The following is a 16,895-nucleotide window of genomic DNA, read 5'->3' as shown; positions in this document are numbered from 1 at the left end:
GACATGGAGTGCCCACATGACTGACCTCAGCTGCTCAGCCCTCAGGCCCTGAGAGCAGAAACAGGCACTCACTATAAATCATAAACTTATCTGGGAAGATTGATACAGTGTGGCTTAAGACCTCCAGCATACAAAAATACTCTAATCAGACAAAATATTCTAAGAGTTCAGAATTTATTTCCCAGGAGTGAGCCAAGTGCTGGTCCTGAAGATGAGCCTTCTTTGGAATGTGTAGGGTTTGAGCAACCTAGGCCTGCTAAGTTAACCCTTTTCTGCACACACTGATCTCCATGAGTCCACTGGGCCTACAGTGATGTTTTTGATTTCCAAGAATTAGAATCAGTTTAGATCCAATGTCCAGTTCTCCAGTGCCCAGCAAATGGCTGTAAACACTTGGAAAAGGCTAGGAAGATCTACCTCATATGGTCTTGCCAATGTAACAAGGTCCTTCATCAAGGGAACCCAGCCTCCCCTCATTTCATGGGGCTCTAAGTCTGGAATTGGCTCAAATCTGAGGATTTGTCGAAGGCAGGGCCTTGCATCTTTGGCATACTCAGCAAGATATATAGCAATGTGAGAGACTAATGGAGAAGCATCTCCTAACACCTACTTTATGGAGTTCTTGCAAAAATTAGATTGGAATATATATAAAGTGCTTAATACAGTATGTGGCACATCATAAATGCTCAACAAAGTGGCTGTAGTACTGTTGCAGTGGGCCAAAGAATAAACAATGGGTACAGTGAATGTAGGCTACTGCTTCAAGAAATTTAACTGAAAATAGGAGATGGGGACAGAGGCCAGAGAAAAAGTTCTTTACTGTTTTTAAAGACAGATCTTAGCATGTTTATAAACTGAAGTGTGTTGTGTTAGGGACAAGAGACTGAAGCCATAAAACTAAGAGCAGAAAGAATAATAGATGAAGCAAGGTCCCTGAGGGGGCAGAAGGAATGAAATCCAGGCAGTTATGTTGATGAGCATTGCAGTATGAGGGATTTCCCAAGGTGGGATGGAAGCAAGTAAATACGAGGTCACACAGGTAAATTTGGAATCAGAGTGGGGAGTGGAATGTTGGAGTTCCTATTTGACACCTTTTGGGGGGTTTTTGTGTGTGTTTTCTCCCCAAATCCCCCCAGTACATAGTTGATTTTTTTTTTCAGTTTTGGGTCCTTCTAGTTGTAGCATGTGGGATGCCGCCTCAACATGGCCTGATGAGCAGTGCCATGTCTGCGCCCGGGATTCCAACGGCAAAACCCTGGACCACGGAAGCAGAGTGCGCAAACTTAACCACTCGGCCACAGGGCCAGCCCCACCTTGTGTTTTCTTAGTGCAGAAGAAAATAGTCACTGGTTTGGGATATATGGAAAATGTAAGTAATGCTGAAAGTTCAGCTGAGGTTGGAGATCAGGAAATGTACATGGCTGGCCCCTCTCAGCAGCATTGCCATTTTCTTCCCTCGTAGCTTGTATATAGGCATGATGGCAGATGGAGATTAACCCATATTGGGGCTGTGTATTAGTTCTTTTGGTTGCAGAAACTCAACTTAAACTACCTAAAGCAGAAGGGGAAATTTACTGGAAGGATACTGGGATCACCCAGTGAACATACAGCCAGGATCACAGCTAATCATCCAACAGACTGAAGTGCCTTAAGGGGAAGTTGTCTTTCATCTCTGCCCTTCATAGACTACATACTGGAAGTTGGCCACCAACAGCTCCCAAGTTTTGAGTTACAATCCAGGCCCTAAGAAAGTTATAAAATTCCTAGGTAAGGAAATAGTTGGGTCAGCCTGGTGACAAAAGTAGGGAAAAGAGCCAGTTCTAAAATGGGGTTAGGCAGGCATCTAACAGGTCTCTGCTAGAGTAGGGCAGGTCTCCATCAGAACTATAAAAATTTCTACTCAGTTGAGGAACTAAATTTACATTTTATAAACAGTAATTTCACAAGGAACATAATCATTCATCACACATTTTAATGAGACTCAATCTGGTATGACCTCTGCCTTGGGGTAGCGCATCATCCAAGGAGAAACAGTTACAATGCAACATTAAATACCAGAACAGAGGTCATTACAAACACTGTGTTCTCCAGTCACTCCTCAATGCTGGGGCTGAAATCAGGAGAGCTGAAGGAAGAAGCGACAGGGGTAGGAGGAGGATCCACTCCAGCTCTGGAACATATGAGAAGTCATGTTTGGAAATTTCAGTTTGGCACAGCTATCCAAGGTAAAGTGGCAGGCCTTGTTCATTTAATTTGGTAAAGCTTTACTCGTAACTACTCGGGTGGGTGCTGTAGCAGCATATCAAAGATTAAGACACATTGCTGCCACTGCCCTCTGGAGCTTATGTGAGGGAGGCAGGCTTGAACCCAACTTGATGACTGTACACTCTTCCTGCTTTGTGTTCAATTACCCAACTTCCTACCCTCATTGAATGGCCTCACCTCATTTTATGAAAAAATGTTGACTGAGGACTCAGGAAGTCCTTACGGAAGGCTCTGTGCTGACGTCTTCTTATTCTGATGAGAATCAGGGAGGAGACCCAGCTCAAGGATTTGCCAGGCACTGGCTGCCTGGAACAAATCCAAATCCACCAGGTGAAGCACGGCAAGCTGCTCCCATTTTTACTTCCTGCTGCTAAGCCATCGCTCCCCTGCTTTTCCTTAAGATCAGTCTTCTCCCAAAGCTCACTGTGCTTGTGTCCCGGACCCAACCTGAACCAATGTTCCAAAAACGGTGCAAAAGACAGCTTCACAGCATATGGTTTTTTAAAAAAAGCTTAGGTATTTAGGTGTCTGCAACCCGATAAACCCCTGGTACAGTGCTGCCACCCCCGAATCCAGTGCAATCTAGAGCTGTTAAAACAAGTACAGACCAAGAAGGTGTCTAGTAACACTGCGGTGCTGGCTTATTTTTGTGTGACCCTTACAAGGGACGTTGAAAAACCAGTACCTGTTTGGAGAGAGATCATGTGTGGGAATGGAAACCCTGTCCTTAAGGAACAATTGACCAAATTAATGCTGTTTAACCTGAAAATGTTGGGGTAAAGTAGCTGTGATTACATTACCTGATGGGCTGCCATGTAGATGAAGTATTAAACATATTCTGGGCAAGGCATACAGGGAAGGAGAATGTGGTACCTAATAGCCTTCCGAAGATCAGAGCTATCCCAGACTGAAATGACCTGCCTTGTGAGGTAGTGAGCTCCCTGTCAAGAGGTTTTAAAGCAAGAGGAGAAGACCACTTGGCAGGAGTGTTGTAAAAATGGGGCTAAACCAGGTTTGTTTAAACCTAGCATTGAGGAAGGCAGAGTAGAAGATCCTGCCTCCCTATAAATGGGATTTTCCTGACTTCATGCAAGGTGATGGGTAATCCCTGTATGCACAAACTAGAAAAGCAGCCCCTAAAATAGATGGGGAGAACTTTTAGCCTTGATATTCACACATACAAATTCTTTTAGGATAGGGCAGCTTGGAAAACTTTAACCAAATGTCACCTCTCTTAGTGGAACTGTCTGTTCTAGACACACAGTAGGTAAGGCAGGCAGTGTGGTGGAATATACTAAAGTTCAGGTCCATGTAGCACAAGACCTGGGTTATAGTTCTGACTCTGCCCTGTATGATCTGGGGCTTCTCCTTGCCTTCTCTGGACCTCTCCATGAAATGAAATGAACTTATACATTTCAGTCCCATTCTACAGGACACCACCCTTCTGGCTGGGCTCCCCTATAGCAGATCTAGGGCTACAGTTTTGGACCCTGGGGCTACACTTGTGGACAGCCAGAGACCACCTCTGGCGGAAGCAACGGCCACATTCAAGGCAGGGGAAAGGCTTCTCCCCAGTGTGCAGGAGCTGGTGCTGGGCCAGGTGGCTCCACTGGGCAAAGCGCTTGGAGCACAGGTCGCAGGCATAGGGCCGCTCGCCTGAATGAACACGCCGGTGACTGGCCAGTAGCGAGGGGTAGGCAAAGCGGCGGCCACAGTCATCACAAGCGTGCAGCTTCTCCTCGGTGTGCGTGCTGCGATGTATGGCTAGGGAGCCGCTCCGCCGGAAGGCACGTCCACAGTCTGGGCAGGGGTAGGGCTTCTCTCCTGTGTGCAAGAGCTGGTGCTGGAGCAGTGTACTGCGCTGGGAGAAACGGGCCTCACAGTGCTCACAGGCATAGGGACGCTCCCCAGAGTGTACTCGCCGGTGACTCACCAGGCGAGAGGAGGAGGAGAAACGCCGCTCACAGTCTGGACATGGGTAGGGCTTCTCGCCAGTGTGGATGCGCTGGTGGATGACTAGGGCGGTGCGCTGGCGGAAGCGGCGGTTGCATTCTAGGCAGGTGTAGGGCTTCTCTCCTGTGTGTGTGCGCTGGTGGATGGCTAGCAGGGAGGGATAGGCAAAGCGACGCCCACAGCTAGGGCACTGGTGGGGTTTTTCGCCTGTATGTGTCGTCCGATGATTGGCCAAAGACCGACTCCTACGGAAGCAGCGGCCACAGTCAGGGCAGTGGTAGGGCTTCTCGCCTGTATGAATAACCTGGTGCTGGGAGAGGTTCTTGCGCTGGGAAAAACGTTTGCCACACTGGTCACAAACATAGGGACACTCACCAGAGTGGGCCCGACGGTGACTGACCAGCAGGGATGGGTAGGAAAAGCGGCGCCCACAATCTGGGCAAGGGTAAGGCTTTTTCAGATTCTGGGCACACTTGTGGCTCTCCAGAGCTGAGTGATCAGGGAAGGTACAACCACAGTCAGGGCAGATGGGGCCCCCAGATGTCTGCCTGGGGATCAGCCGGGGTTTGCTGGGCCGCCGCCCTCGCTTCCCCTTTCGGGGTGGCTCCTTAGGTAGAAATACTTCCTTCTCTCCATTCTTCTTTCTGGTTCTGGTTTCTAGAGGGACACAGGGAGAAATTAAACAAATACTGGGCTCCTACTTTACCTATTACAGTATTACAGATTACTAGACAAATAGACTCAGCCCCTGTTTTCAAGGAGTGTTAGTGCCACAGCCAGCCTAGTGTGACATACTGCTAGGGAAATAGGGAGGGTATTCCAGGAGCCCCTAACCCAGGTTAGAGAAGTCGGAGAAGGGGGAAGTCAGAGGAGATTACGCTGACTTTAAAAATTAAAAGTTTTTGAAGAGGTAAATGTAAGGCAGGAAGTAGAAACAAATGAGGTATGAGCTAGCAGTGACTAGATCATAAGGCCCTCTAAGCCAATGGTTCTCAAATTTTATTGTGATCAGAATCATTTGGAGGGCTTACTCAAATAGATTGCTGGGCCCTACTCCCCACTGTGGATTCAGCAGGTCTGGGGGGGGCCCAAGAACTTGCATTTCTTTTTTGTGAAGATGATTGCCCCTGAGCTAACATCTGTGTCAGTCTTCCTCTATTTTGTATGTGGGACACTGCCACAGCATGGCTTGATGAGCCATTCCCAATCTGTGAACCCTGGGCCACCAAAGCGGAACATGCAAACTTAACCAGGCCGGCCCCAGAATTTGCATTTCTAACACATTCCAAGTGATGCTGCTGTTGGTCTGAGGACCACATGCAGAACTACTGCTGTAAGGACTTTGAACTGTATTTTATCCAGTGGTTCTCAGACTTAAACAGACATCCAAATCACCTGGGGCTATTTGAAAAAAATACAAGTTCCTAGGCATCTGTAAGAGTAAATCAGTAATTCTGGGATAGGGTCCTGGAATCCGTATTTTTATCAAGTTCCCCAAGTGACTTAGATATAACTGACAGCCATCTGACGATCTGCCTTGGCAAAAACGGAAAGGTTTTAAGCAACGAAATATCATGGTCAGATCTGAATCTTAGATAGCCCTGGTATTAGAGAATCTGGCACAGAAACTCCAGCCCAGCCAGTTCCATCTGCCTCGCTGGTTGGATCTGAGCCCCTTCTCACCTGGATGGCATTACAGCCTTGCTTGATCCTAAGGAGGGTGTACAGATTCCTGCAATTATCAGGGTCATCCTGCCAGAAAGAGGCCCCTGCACGCTAGGCAGCTGTTCCCCCTTAGATCCCTTTAACAAAACACAGAAAACTCAGAGAGATATAGGATCTCTCAGTCAGAATGCAACTCGGAGCAGGCTAGGGGCAGAAATCCTGGAAAGGAGGCAAGAAGGTAGCTTCTTTCAAAAGCTCAGATTCATTCACACAACAGAGAACTGCAGGTGGTTAGTTTGCAAACTGACATGTGATTTGTTGTGTGTTGGCCCAACCAACTGACCCCATCAGAGACAAGACCCTTAAACTGGGAAAACGAACACAGTAAATGGAGCACTGCAGCGTGGGTCATGGGTACCCTTAGCCCCCAAAACTCTGGACTGAGTCATTAGAGGCTGCAGGCCCTCCATGGGCATTTTTCACTCACTTCTTTGGCCTGTTACCCCTCTTGGGTACTCCTGCGGATCCAGAGCAGCTGGTTCCCAAACATCAGTATTTCGTTCCAACCAGGAGATGAGAACTGGTTTGGGACCTGCGCACCCTGGGGAAAGAGAAACAGTCAGAGGCCCTGCTCATAGATAACGCTGGGTAATATCTACCCCATGGCATCTCTTGCCAAAACCCCGTCCTCCTCCCCTGACACAACCTGGTCACAGGCCTGGACTCTGGACACTCTAGGCTCTCTGTCCTCCCCCCAGCCACAAGCTTCTTCCCTTCGGGGCCCGCAGAAGCGGATTGGGCCGGACCTCACCGAGCGCGCCCAGGTGGCCGTAGGTCTCCCGCATCACGTCCCGGTACAGGGCCCTCTGCGCGGGCCGCAGACACTCCCACTCCTCCGGGGAGAAGTACACGGCCACGTCCGCGAACTTCACTGCCCTCGGCTTCTTTCCTCTTCTCCGGCCGGATCCAGCTTCTGGTTCCCGCGCGGAGAGCGAAGCCGAAGGCGGCGCCATTGGGCCCGAGAAGCCAGCGCCACGGCCTTCCCCGTCCTGGCCTCGGTCCCTGCGCGCTGGCGGACCCCGGGATTTGGAAGCCCCGCCGGACCGGGGCTGAGCGTGCCTGTGAAGGTCCGGAGGGAATCAGCGTTGGCCGCCTGCGGGGCTAACGGGAACCTCTCCCTGTTATTCAGGAAACTCCTGTCCGAACTTGGGTGAAAGGCACCGGAAGATGCCTTCAGGGAAAATGGCGGCGCTGCTACTGCACCGCCTTTGCCTGGAACACAGGCAGTTTCCAGCTATCGATTTTATTGACCGGAGCGCCATGCCGGCTTCCTAACCTCTTTGCCCTCAAGTGTGATGGCGCTGCCGTTGGGCTTCACGCCCCGTTTCCCCCATTACACGCGCTCATTGGGCGGCGGCCGAAGATCGAGCGTTCTGATTGGGTGCTGGCGAAAGCGGCCTGTTTGAACGAAGCCAACGGAAGCGTCAGGGCAGGAAGCTGGACCCGCGGTGTCGGGTGACCGCAGTGAGTTCTGAGGCGGGAAGCGGCGACCTGGCCTGGGATCAGTGACGGGCCCTTGTTCTCTGGCAGGCGCTGCCTGGCTGAGGGAGGGAAGGATTTGAGTGACGGAGCCACTCTGGCCAATCCGGGTCTGAGATTCCCCTGGTTCCCTTCCGTGGCTTTCTCAGAGCAGCCTGCGCTTTGGATAATGGATAACTCCCTTGTTGCCCTTTTGGGAAGGGAATTAACGTTGGCGTTCCCTGTGCACAGGCACCATGCCCACTATATAACACATTTCATCTTATTTATTCTTTGCTGCCATTGTGTGGGGGTGATGGTTACCATCCCGGTTCTATCGATGAAGAAAATCTCAGAGGGATAATGCTGGTAAGGAGAAGAAACAAACATTTAAACCTGGAGCTGACAGGGCCTTTATTCATACAACTGAATTCTGCACCCTTCCTTTGTACTATCCTGATTTGCTTGCTAACTCAAGAATTCACCTGAGCTCCTGGTCTCTTCTCAGATTCAATCTTCTGCATCTCTCTCCGTACTTTATTTTTACATGACATTTGTTCAGTATACAAAGCCTCGTGCCGGGCAGTTAGGAGAAGCAGGGTTACAGGAATAAATCATGGGCCATGCTCTGGATGGAGTTTATAGTCTTGTGAGGCATAAGAACTAATAATAACAATGATACAAGCATGTATGTGAAAGGCACAGGAAAATTGCTGATGTAACCAGTCAGCACCGACTCCATCTGACCCCACTTATGTGGAAGTGTTGTGGTGCAGCATTTCACCAGTTCAGCGTCATCTCCCAGGGGATCTGGGGGCAGGAGACTACCATTCGCTACATCTCTTAGTTCAGCTGGTGACATACACATCTATCTCTCCAAGCCATTAATCAATATTTTAAAGCAGCTGCTATGGGCAAAACACTACCCCAAAGCCTGCAGGGGATAAAGAAAAACAATATGACAGGCAGCCACAAGATCACGTAGGCAATAAGACATTCCAAGGAAGGTGGCTTTTGAACAGAGAAGGTAGAAAAAAACTGCAGTAAATATTCATTGAGTTCTGCTCGGTCTTAAGAATAGTGACTGTGTTTGTTGAACAAACTCCTGGGGGAATGGGTAGAAATGTCAAGATTGCCAAAATGAATAAGACAGAGTCCCTCCTCCTATAGACCTTGTGGATTGATGCATCAGGTGGGAAATGAGTTTGGTCTGTGAAAGGGGTAAGATTTAGGCAGGGCAGTGGTGCTTAATATACATTTGTTGAATAAAGAGCTGAATTCTACGGCAGTAAAGCTTTCCGGCACAAAGCGAAGAATTCCGGACATTCGGAGCGTGAAGGGAATAATGATATTTTCTGATGCAGTACAAGATGACTTATGGTAAAACTGAAGGACTGAAATGCTAGGTTGGCACCAGATGTTGGAGGGCTTTATCCTGTACATTGGGGAGCTCTAAGGAAGTCTAGAGAAGTGAATGACCTTCCAATAATGTTTTAGGAAGATTACTCTAGTAGTTTGCAGGATGTACTTAAAGCTTTGTGCCTACTCTTTCTTCCTACACATAGTTCAGTTTGGAGAAACAAGAATGTAAACTTAGGCTGCTAAGGGAATAATAAGGTAAAGGGATAGCAAAGCATTTCATTAGGAGGGAAGAAAGTGACTAAACAGAGGAGTCTGGAAAGGAATCAGACTTCCTCTGTGGACATTTTGCCTAAATAGTAGTGATGTACTGACAACTGATCAAGGAGAAGATGGTGACATTGAACAGGAAAGAAGATGATTGAATATTGAGGTGAGAAGGTGCTGGGCCCTCTTCCCACATCCAGGAAGTGGGAAGGCAGGCTGGACTGAGATGCAGCCTCAGCCTAGCCCTTTTGGCCATAGCCTGTGAAGGCCCCATTTGGCCAGGCTTGCCATCATCTTGGTGGGAGCCACTAAGGCAGGACCTAGGAATCAGGCAGAGTCAGATGGTCTTAACTATAGAGAAACACTTTAGAGAAAGAAGCACCCAAGACAATGTGAAAGCAGAGCCCCTTGCTCCTTGCTGTATAAATTCCTGGATCCATATTGGGCACAGGGAGAAGTGGGACTCCTCCTGAAGGAAGACTGCCCACTGCAGAGAAGGATGGAGAAGATTCAGGGAGTCTAAACACCAAGAGGCCACATAAAGACCAAAAGCACCCTGTTCTGGGTCTAGGGAAATGATGTTGTGGGCCAACTAACTAAGTACCACGTGCCACCTTGTGGGCACACTGATATAGATAATCAGTTGAAATTCACCTTCTAGAGTCCTTATGAGGATGATTATCCTTATATCAGTTATCAGAAGGTTGAGCAGCTTGTCCAAAACCTTTTAGTAAAGGCAGGGAGGATATTTGAACCTGGAATGTCTTCTGCATTGCTCTGGCACCTCTAAACTGTGTGAAAGGCCTTGAGATTAATTTCTCCTTGTTTCATGGTCAGTGCGAGGAAGTGCCTGAAAGTGCAGCCTTCGATTATAGCACACACAGACTTCACCTTATAGACTGGCTGGAACCTGACCTTTGCCTAATATGTCATTGCACCATAAACCCAGACTTGCAGTGTTGGTCCTGGGAGAGGGTCATGAGTAATGAAGGAGTCTTACCTTTTCTTTTTCTTTTTTCTTCTTTTTTGAGGAAGATTAGCCCTGAGCCAACATCTGCCACCAATGCTTCTCTTTTTTCCTGAGCAAGAGTAGCACTGAGCTAACATCTGTGCCCACCTTCCTCTACTTTTTATATGTGGGATGTCTGCCACAGCATGGTTCAACAAGCAGTGTGTAGCTCTGCACCCAGGATCTGAACCAGCAAACCCCAGGCCACCAAAGCGGAACATGCAAATTTAACCGCTGCACCACTGGGCTGGCCCCCCTTACCTTTTCTTAACAGATTCATCTAGTCCACTTCCAACCTGTCCCTTTCTGAGTGAGGTAACTCACTAGTACATTTCTCTTTTTTTGTCTGTGAGGAAGATTGGCCCTGAGCTAAACATCTGGTGCCAATCTTCCTCTTTTTTTTTAAAGGAAGATTAGCCCTGAGCTACCATCTGCTGCCAATCCTCCTCTTTTTACTGAGGAAGATTGGCCCTGAGGTAACATCTGTGCCCATCTTCCTCTACTTTATATGTGGGACCCCTGCCATAGCATGGCTTGATAAGCAATGCATAGGTCCGCACCCAGGATCCAAACCGGTGAACCCCAGGCCACCAAAGCAGAATGTGTGAACTTAACTGCTGCGCCACTGGGCTGGTCCCCTTCCTCTTTTTTTTTTTTTCTCTTGAGGAAGACTGTTGCTGAGCTAACATCTGTGTCAATCTCCCTCTATGTTGTGTGGGATGCCACCACAGCATGGCTTGACCAGTGGTGCTAGGTCCGTGTCCGGGATCCGGGCCTGTGAACCCTGGGGTCCTGAAGTGGAGGGTGCGAACTTAACCACTATGCCACTGGGCCGGCCCCTCACTGGTACATTTCTGATTACCTCTATATCCTGCTCCCTGAAGGGGAACTACAAAGCACCTACAGACCTTGTCACTTTGTACATCCCTCTTTCTTCCTGTCTTTCCTGCCTTTGGTCGCTCTGCATGGCCAACACTTGATGAGAAGAGATATCTTCCAGCGTAAGCTCCTTCATAACATCTGACCCAGGTCACCAACACTCCTGGAACTTATCTGAGAAATAGTGGATGTGAACTGTGAGGTCCTGATCCCCAAGGACGGGACCCTGGAACAGGAACTGCCCAGGTCTCCCACACCTCTGCTTCTCCTTGTTTGCCTGATGGATCCAGTGGTGGGCTTTCAGGACATACTTTCTCTTGAAGCTTTTCCCACTCAGTGCAGGGAAATGACCTCTCATCAGAGTGGATGCACCAGTAGCTGAGCAGGAGAGAGGAGTAGGAGAAGCAGATGAAACACTCTAGGCAGGAGTAAGATTTCTTTCTTTTTTTTCCTTGAGGAAGATTAGCCCTGAGCTAACATCTGCCAATCCTCCTCTTTTTGCTGAGGAAGACTGGCCCTGAGCTAACAGCCGTGCCCATCTTCCTCTACTTTATATGTGGGACATCTACCACAGCATGGCTTGCCAAGCGGTGCCATGTCCGCACCCGGGATCGAAACCAGTGAACCCTGGGCCACCGAAGCAGAACATGTGCACTTAACCGCTATGCCACCTGGCCGGCCCCAAGATTTCTTGCGTGTGTGTGTGCGTCTATGAATGGCCAAGGGAGCCTCTGGCAGAAGCACCGCCCACAGTCACAGCACCAGTAGGGATTCTTTCCTGAGTGGATGAGCTGATGCTGGAGGAAGTTCTCCCAGAGAGCCAAGTGAGTGCCACATTGTAGGCAATGGGAGCAGTGCTTATGCAAGTGTATGAGCCAGTGGTTGGCCAGGAGGGAGGGGTATGCTAAGTGGCACCCACAGTCTGTGCACATATGTCTGCATTTGTGAATATACAGGAAGTAGCAGCCACAGTCAGGACACAGGTGTGCCTTGTATGGAGCAGCTGCTGCTAGGCCAGGTGAGCCCTCTGGGAAAAGTGGGCACCACATGTCCCACAAACATGGAAACAGTCATCAGAGTGGCTCTGCCTGTGTCTCACCAACAGTGAGTGGAAGGCAAAGAGCTGCAGACATGCAGAGGGCTTCTCCCTTACGTGGGTGGCCAGTGCCCTACTTCTTCAAAAGCAGCAGCCACACTGGGGGCAGGGGAAGGGTGTCTCGCCTGTGTGGATGAGCTGATGCTGGTGCAGGTCCTTACACTGAGAGAACAGCGCGCATACTGTCACAGGGAAGGGCTGCTCAGCAGAGTAGACCTGCTGGTGGCTGGCCAGAAGAGGACAACCCAGACATACGCTTTGGAGCCCGAAAGTACTGTTCTTCTGGGGCTGAGGAACCCTGAGGCAATATCTGGCCACACCCTCTGTAGTTAGGGACCTCAGTTACTTCAAGGGGGTCTTGCCACACCTTCTGTGGTGGCCTCTCTCTTACACAGGCTGCATTAAGTTCCCTGACCTCCATTTCTTCCTTCTGTTCTTTTCTTTACTCTTGCTTTCTGCAGAGACAAGAGAATTGGAACCAAAGATTGTAGGGTGCTTTGAATCACTGTAGTTATCTTTCTCTGGGAATCAGGCAGTTGTTTATGGAGACAGAGCAGCACCTCAGTCTGAGTGCCTGATCATCCAAGGTATAAAGGTCCAAGTGTGAATCCCTCATACGGAGATGCCCCACCTGCCTCAGGCACAAGTTTCCCAATTTGAGTAAAAGTACCATCCCTTCTTCCTCGCTCCAGGCCTCCGAAACAATATAGTGTTCTCATAAGGAAGGGCTGAATTCTTTTCAGGGGTAAGCTGACTCCTCTCCCTGGTAAGACCTTAAATGTGGGCATTTCGGTGGAAACACTTCTCAAAAAACCGAGATCTCAGTGCTTTTTTTTTTCTCAAAAAAAAAATTAAAAATAGCATTACTTTATGATCCAGCAATTCTATTTTGGGTATATAGCCAAAAGAATTCAAAGCAGGGTCTTGAAGAGATATTTGTACACACTGGTTTATAGCAGCACTATTCACAATAGTCAAGAGGTGGAAGCAACTCAAGTGTCCATCAAGGGATGAATGGATAAACAAAATGTAGTATAGACATACAATGAAGTAATATCCAGCCTTAAAAAGGAAGGAAATTCTGACACCTGCTACAGCTTGAATGAAACTTGAGGACATCATACTAAGTGAAATAAGCCATCAAAAAGACAAATACTGTATGATTCTATTCATATGAGGTATGTAAAGAAGCCAAATTCATAGAAACAGAAAGTAGAATGGTGGTTGGGTGATTTCCATGGGCTGAGGAGAGAGTAAAATGGGGAGTTGTTTGATGAGTATAGAGTTTCAGTTTTGCAAGATACAAAAATTCTGGAGATTGGTTGCAAAACAAAATGAGTATACTTAAGCCTACTGAACTGTACATTAAAAAGTGGTTAAGATGGTGAATTTTATGTTGTGTGTATTTTACCACTTATAAAAATAAATACTTAGGGGCTGGCTCCATGGCCAAGTGGTTAAGTTCCCGCGCTCCGCTGCGGCGGCCCAGGGTTCGGATCCTGGGCGCGGACATGGCACTGCTTGTTAGGCCACGTTGAGGCGGCGTCCCACATCCCACAACTAGAAGGACGTGCAACTGAGATATACAACTGTGTACAGGGCGGGTTTGGGGAGATAAAAGCAGAAAAAAAAAAAAGATTGGCAACAGTTGTTAGCCCAGGTACCAATCTTTAAAATAAATAAATAAATAAATAAATAAATACTTAAAAAATACACTAGCAGACCAAGTCCAGCAACCTATAAAAAGGATTTTGTACACCGTGATCAGACAGGATTTATCTCAGGAATGCAGGGTTAGTTTAACATCTGAAAATCAATTAATGTAATACAGCATATATCAACAGAATAAAGACAAAACCCATATGATAATCTTAAACAGACATGGGAAAAGCACTTGACAAAGTCCAACACCCCTTCATGATAAAAATACTCAACAATTAGGAATAGAAGGGGATGTCCTCGGGGCCGGCCCCGTGGCCGAGTAGTTAAGTTTGTGCGCTCTGCTGCAGGCAGCCCAGTGTTTCGTCAGTTCGAATCCTGGGTGCGGACATGGCACCGCTCATCGAGCCACGCTGAGGCAGCATCCCACATGCCACAACTAGGAGGACCCACAACTAAGAATATACAACTACGTACCGGGGGGCTTGGGGGAGAAAAAGGAAAAAAATAAAATCTTTAAAAAAAAAAAAAGGGGACGTCCTCAACAGGCTGAAAGGCTGAATGCTTTCCCCATAAGATCAGGAACAGGACAAGGGGGTCCACTCTTGCCACGTCTATTCTATTCTATCCCACTCACCACTAATATTCTCATAATCTCTATTCTATTCTATTGCATTGTACTATTTTAGCAAGGACAGTTAGGCAAGAAAATGACATAAAAGGCATCCAGATTGGAAAGGAAGATGTAAAATTATTGCTATTTGTAGACGACATGATATGTAAACTCCTGAGGAATCTCTTTAAAAAAACATTAGTACAAAGGCCGGCCTGGTGGCGCAATGGTTAAGCTTGCATGTTCCGCTTCAGTGGCTTGAGGTTCACTGGTTTGGATCCTGGGTGTGGACCTGGCACCGCTTGGCAAGCCGTGCTGTGGCAGGTGTCCCACATGTAAAAGTAGAAGAAGATGGACGCGGCTGTTAGCTCAGGGCCAGTCTTCCTCAGCAAAAAGAGGAGGATTGGCAGCAGATGTTAGCTCAGGGCTAATCTTCCTCAAAAAAAAAGGAAAGGAAAAACAAAAACATTAGTACAGCCACTTTGGAAGATAGTTTGTCAGTTTCTTACCAAACTAAACATACGCTTACCATACGATCCAACAACTCACTCCTTGATGTTTAACCCAAATGAGTTGATAACTTATGTCCACACAAAATCTGCACACAGGTGTTTATAGCAGCTTTATTCATAATTGGCAAAGTTTGGAAACAACCATTTGTTCTTCAGTAGGTGAATGGATAAATAACCTGTAGTACATCTATACAGTAATATATGAGCACTGTGGGCCAGCCCTGGCTTAGTGGTTAAGTTTGGTGGGCTCCACTTCAGGCAGCCCAGGTTCAATTCACAGTGCGGGCCTACACCACTCATCAGTGGCCATGTTGAGGCAGCGACCCACATACTACAAAATAGAGGAAGATTAGCAGATGTTACCTCAGGGAAAATTTTCCTCAAGCAAAAAAGAAGAAGATTGTTATAAACTATTATGACCTCAATTAGGGAAAAAAGACAAAGAGGAAGATTGGCAACAGATGTCACCTCGGGGCAAATCTTCCTCAGCAAAGAAAAGAAATGGCTTATCAAGTCATGCAAAGACATATAGAAACCTTAAATGCATTTTACTAAGTGAAAGAAGCCAATCTGAAAGGGCTATATACTGTATGATTCCAACCATATGCCATTCTGGCAAAGGCAAAACCATAGAGACAGTAAAAAGATTTGTGGTTGTCAGGGGTTTGGAGGAGGGATAAATAGACAGAGTACAGGGGATTTTTAGGGTAGTGAAACTATTGTGTATGATATTATAATGGTGGATACATGTCATTATATATTTGTGAAAACTCACAGAATGTACAACTCTGTAGGGGGATGTTGTTAATGGGGGAGGCTGTTATGTGTGGGGGCAGAGGGACACTCAAGCTCTCTGTACTTTCAGCACAAGTTTTCTATGAACCCTATACTACTTTAAAAAATAAGTTTAAATAATGATTTGTGCTATGACATGGTTGAACCTTAAAACATTATGCCAATTGAAAGGAGGTGGATAAAAAAGACCACATATCTTATGATTCCATTTATATGAAATGTCCAGAATAGGCAAATCTATGGAGACAGAAAGTAAATTAGTGGCTGCCAGGGGCTGGAGGAGGGGAGAATGGGGGAGTGATGGCTAAGGGATTTCTTTCTGGGATGATGAAAATGTGCTAAATTGATTGTGGTGATGGTTTCATAACTCTGAATATACTAAAAACCATTGAAATGTACACTTTAAATGGGTGAATTATATAGTATGTAAATAATATATCAATAAAGCTATTTTTAAAAAACGATGTAGTTATAGACATGGAAAGATGGTCAGGGTAATAACTTAAAAACCACCAAACAAACAAAAAACAAGGCTTCCAGGGGGCATTCTAAGACTGTCCCTCCTCAAGCCTCAAGCCTCAGCCCGACACCTGCCACTTTACCTCCTCCATTCCCCATCCCCTCCAGGTATTTTGTGTTCTCTGGGTAGTGTCCACGTCTATAGCTCTCACCCAAGAACTGATTTAGGTACGTTGTGAACAAGAGAATAAACGAGTGGGCAAAAATGGGCAGAGCTGGGCCAGCCCCAGTGGCCTAATGATTAAATTTGGAGCTTTCCACTTCATCAGCCTGGCTTCAGTTCCTGGGTGCAGACCTACACCGCTCGTCTGTTACCTGCCACGCTGTGGCAGTGGCTCATATTAAAAAAAGGGTGGGGGGCTACCCCGAGGCCGAGTGGTTAAGTCTGAGCCCTCCGCTTTAGCAGCCCAGGGCTTCGCTGGTTCAGGTCCTGGGCGCAGACATGGCACTGTTCATCAGACCATGCTGAGGCGGTGTCCCACATAGAAGTACTAGAAGGGGGGCTGGCCCCGTGGCCAAGTGGTTAAGTTCACGTGCTCTGCTGCAGGCGGCCCAGTGTTTAGCTGGTTCGAATCCTGGGCATGGACATGGCACTGCTCATCAGACCACACTGAGGCAGCGTCACACATACCACAACTAGAAAGACCCACAACGAAGAATATACAACTATGTACCGGGGGGCTTTGGGGAGAAAAAGGGAAAAAATAAATTAAAAAAAAAAAAGTACTAGAAGGACCTACAACTAGAATATACAACTATGCACTGGGGGCTTTCAGGAGAAGAAAA

At 47.4% G+C, this 16,895-nt stretch overlaps 1 protein-coding gene across 1 annotated transcript; it reads right to left on the bottom strand.

The window, feature by feature from the left end:
* Positions 1–1,952: 1,952 nt before the first annotated feature.
* ZNF689 (zinc finger protein 689) lies at positions 1,953–7,468 on the bottom strand. The gene is made up of 3 exons (XM_014842395.3): positions 6,695–7,468; positions 6,371–6,484; positions 1,953–4,875 (listed from the first exon to the last, which is right to left on the bottom strand). Exons 1-3 carry the CDS (start codon positions 6,894–6,896, stop codon positions 3,692–3,694), a joined length of 1,500 nt encoding a protein of 499 aa, XP_014697881.1. The 5' UTR covers positions 6,897–7,468; the 3' UTR covers positions 1,953–3,691.
* Positions 7,469–16,895: the final 9,427 nt, after the last annotated feature.

The sequence above is a fragment of the Equus asinus genome, chromosome 14 (assembly GCF_041296235.1).
Source record: "Equus asinus isolate D_3611 breed Donkey chromosome 14, EquAss-T2T_v2, whole genome shotgun sequence".
NCBI classification, from domain to species: Eukaryota; Metazoa; Chordata; class Mammalia; order Perissodactyla; family Equidae; genus Equus; species Equus asinus.
Note: the sequence above shows the minus strand (reverse complement) of the source record. Positions and strands in the feature narration are given on the sequence as shown.

Coding starts and splice junctions, on each gene's coding strand:
- ZNF689 (XM_014842395.3), bottom strand. CDS start 6,896: ATGGCGCCGCCTTCGGCTTCGCTCTCCGCGCGGGAACCAGAAGCTGGA. Junction 6,485..6,694: donor CGGCCACCTGGGCGCGCTCG/GTGAGGTCCGGC, acceptor CTCTTTCCCCAG/GGTGCGCAGGTCCCAAACCA. Junction 4,876..6,370: donor AGGGGTAACAGGCCAAAGAA/GTGAGTGAAAAA, acceptor GTGTCCCTCTAG/AAACCAGAACCAGAAAGAAG.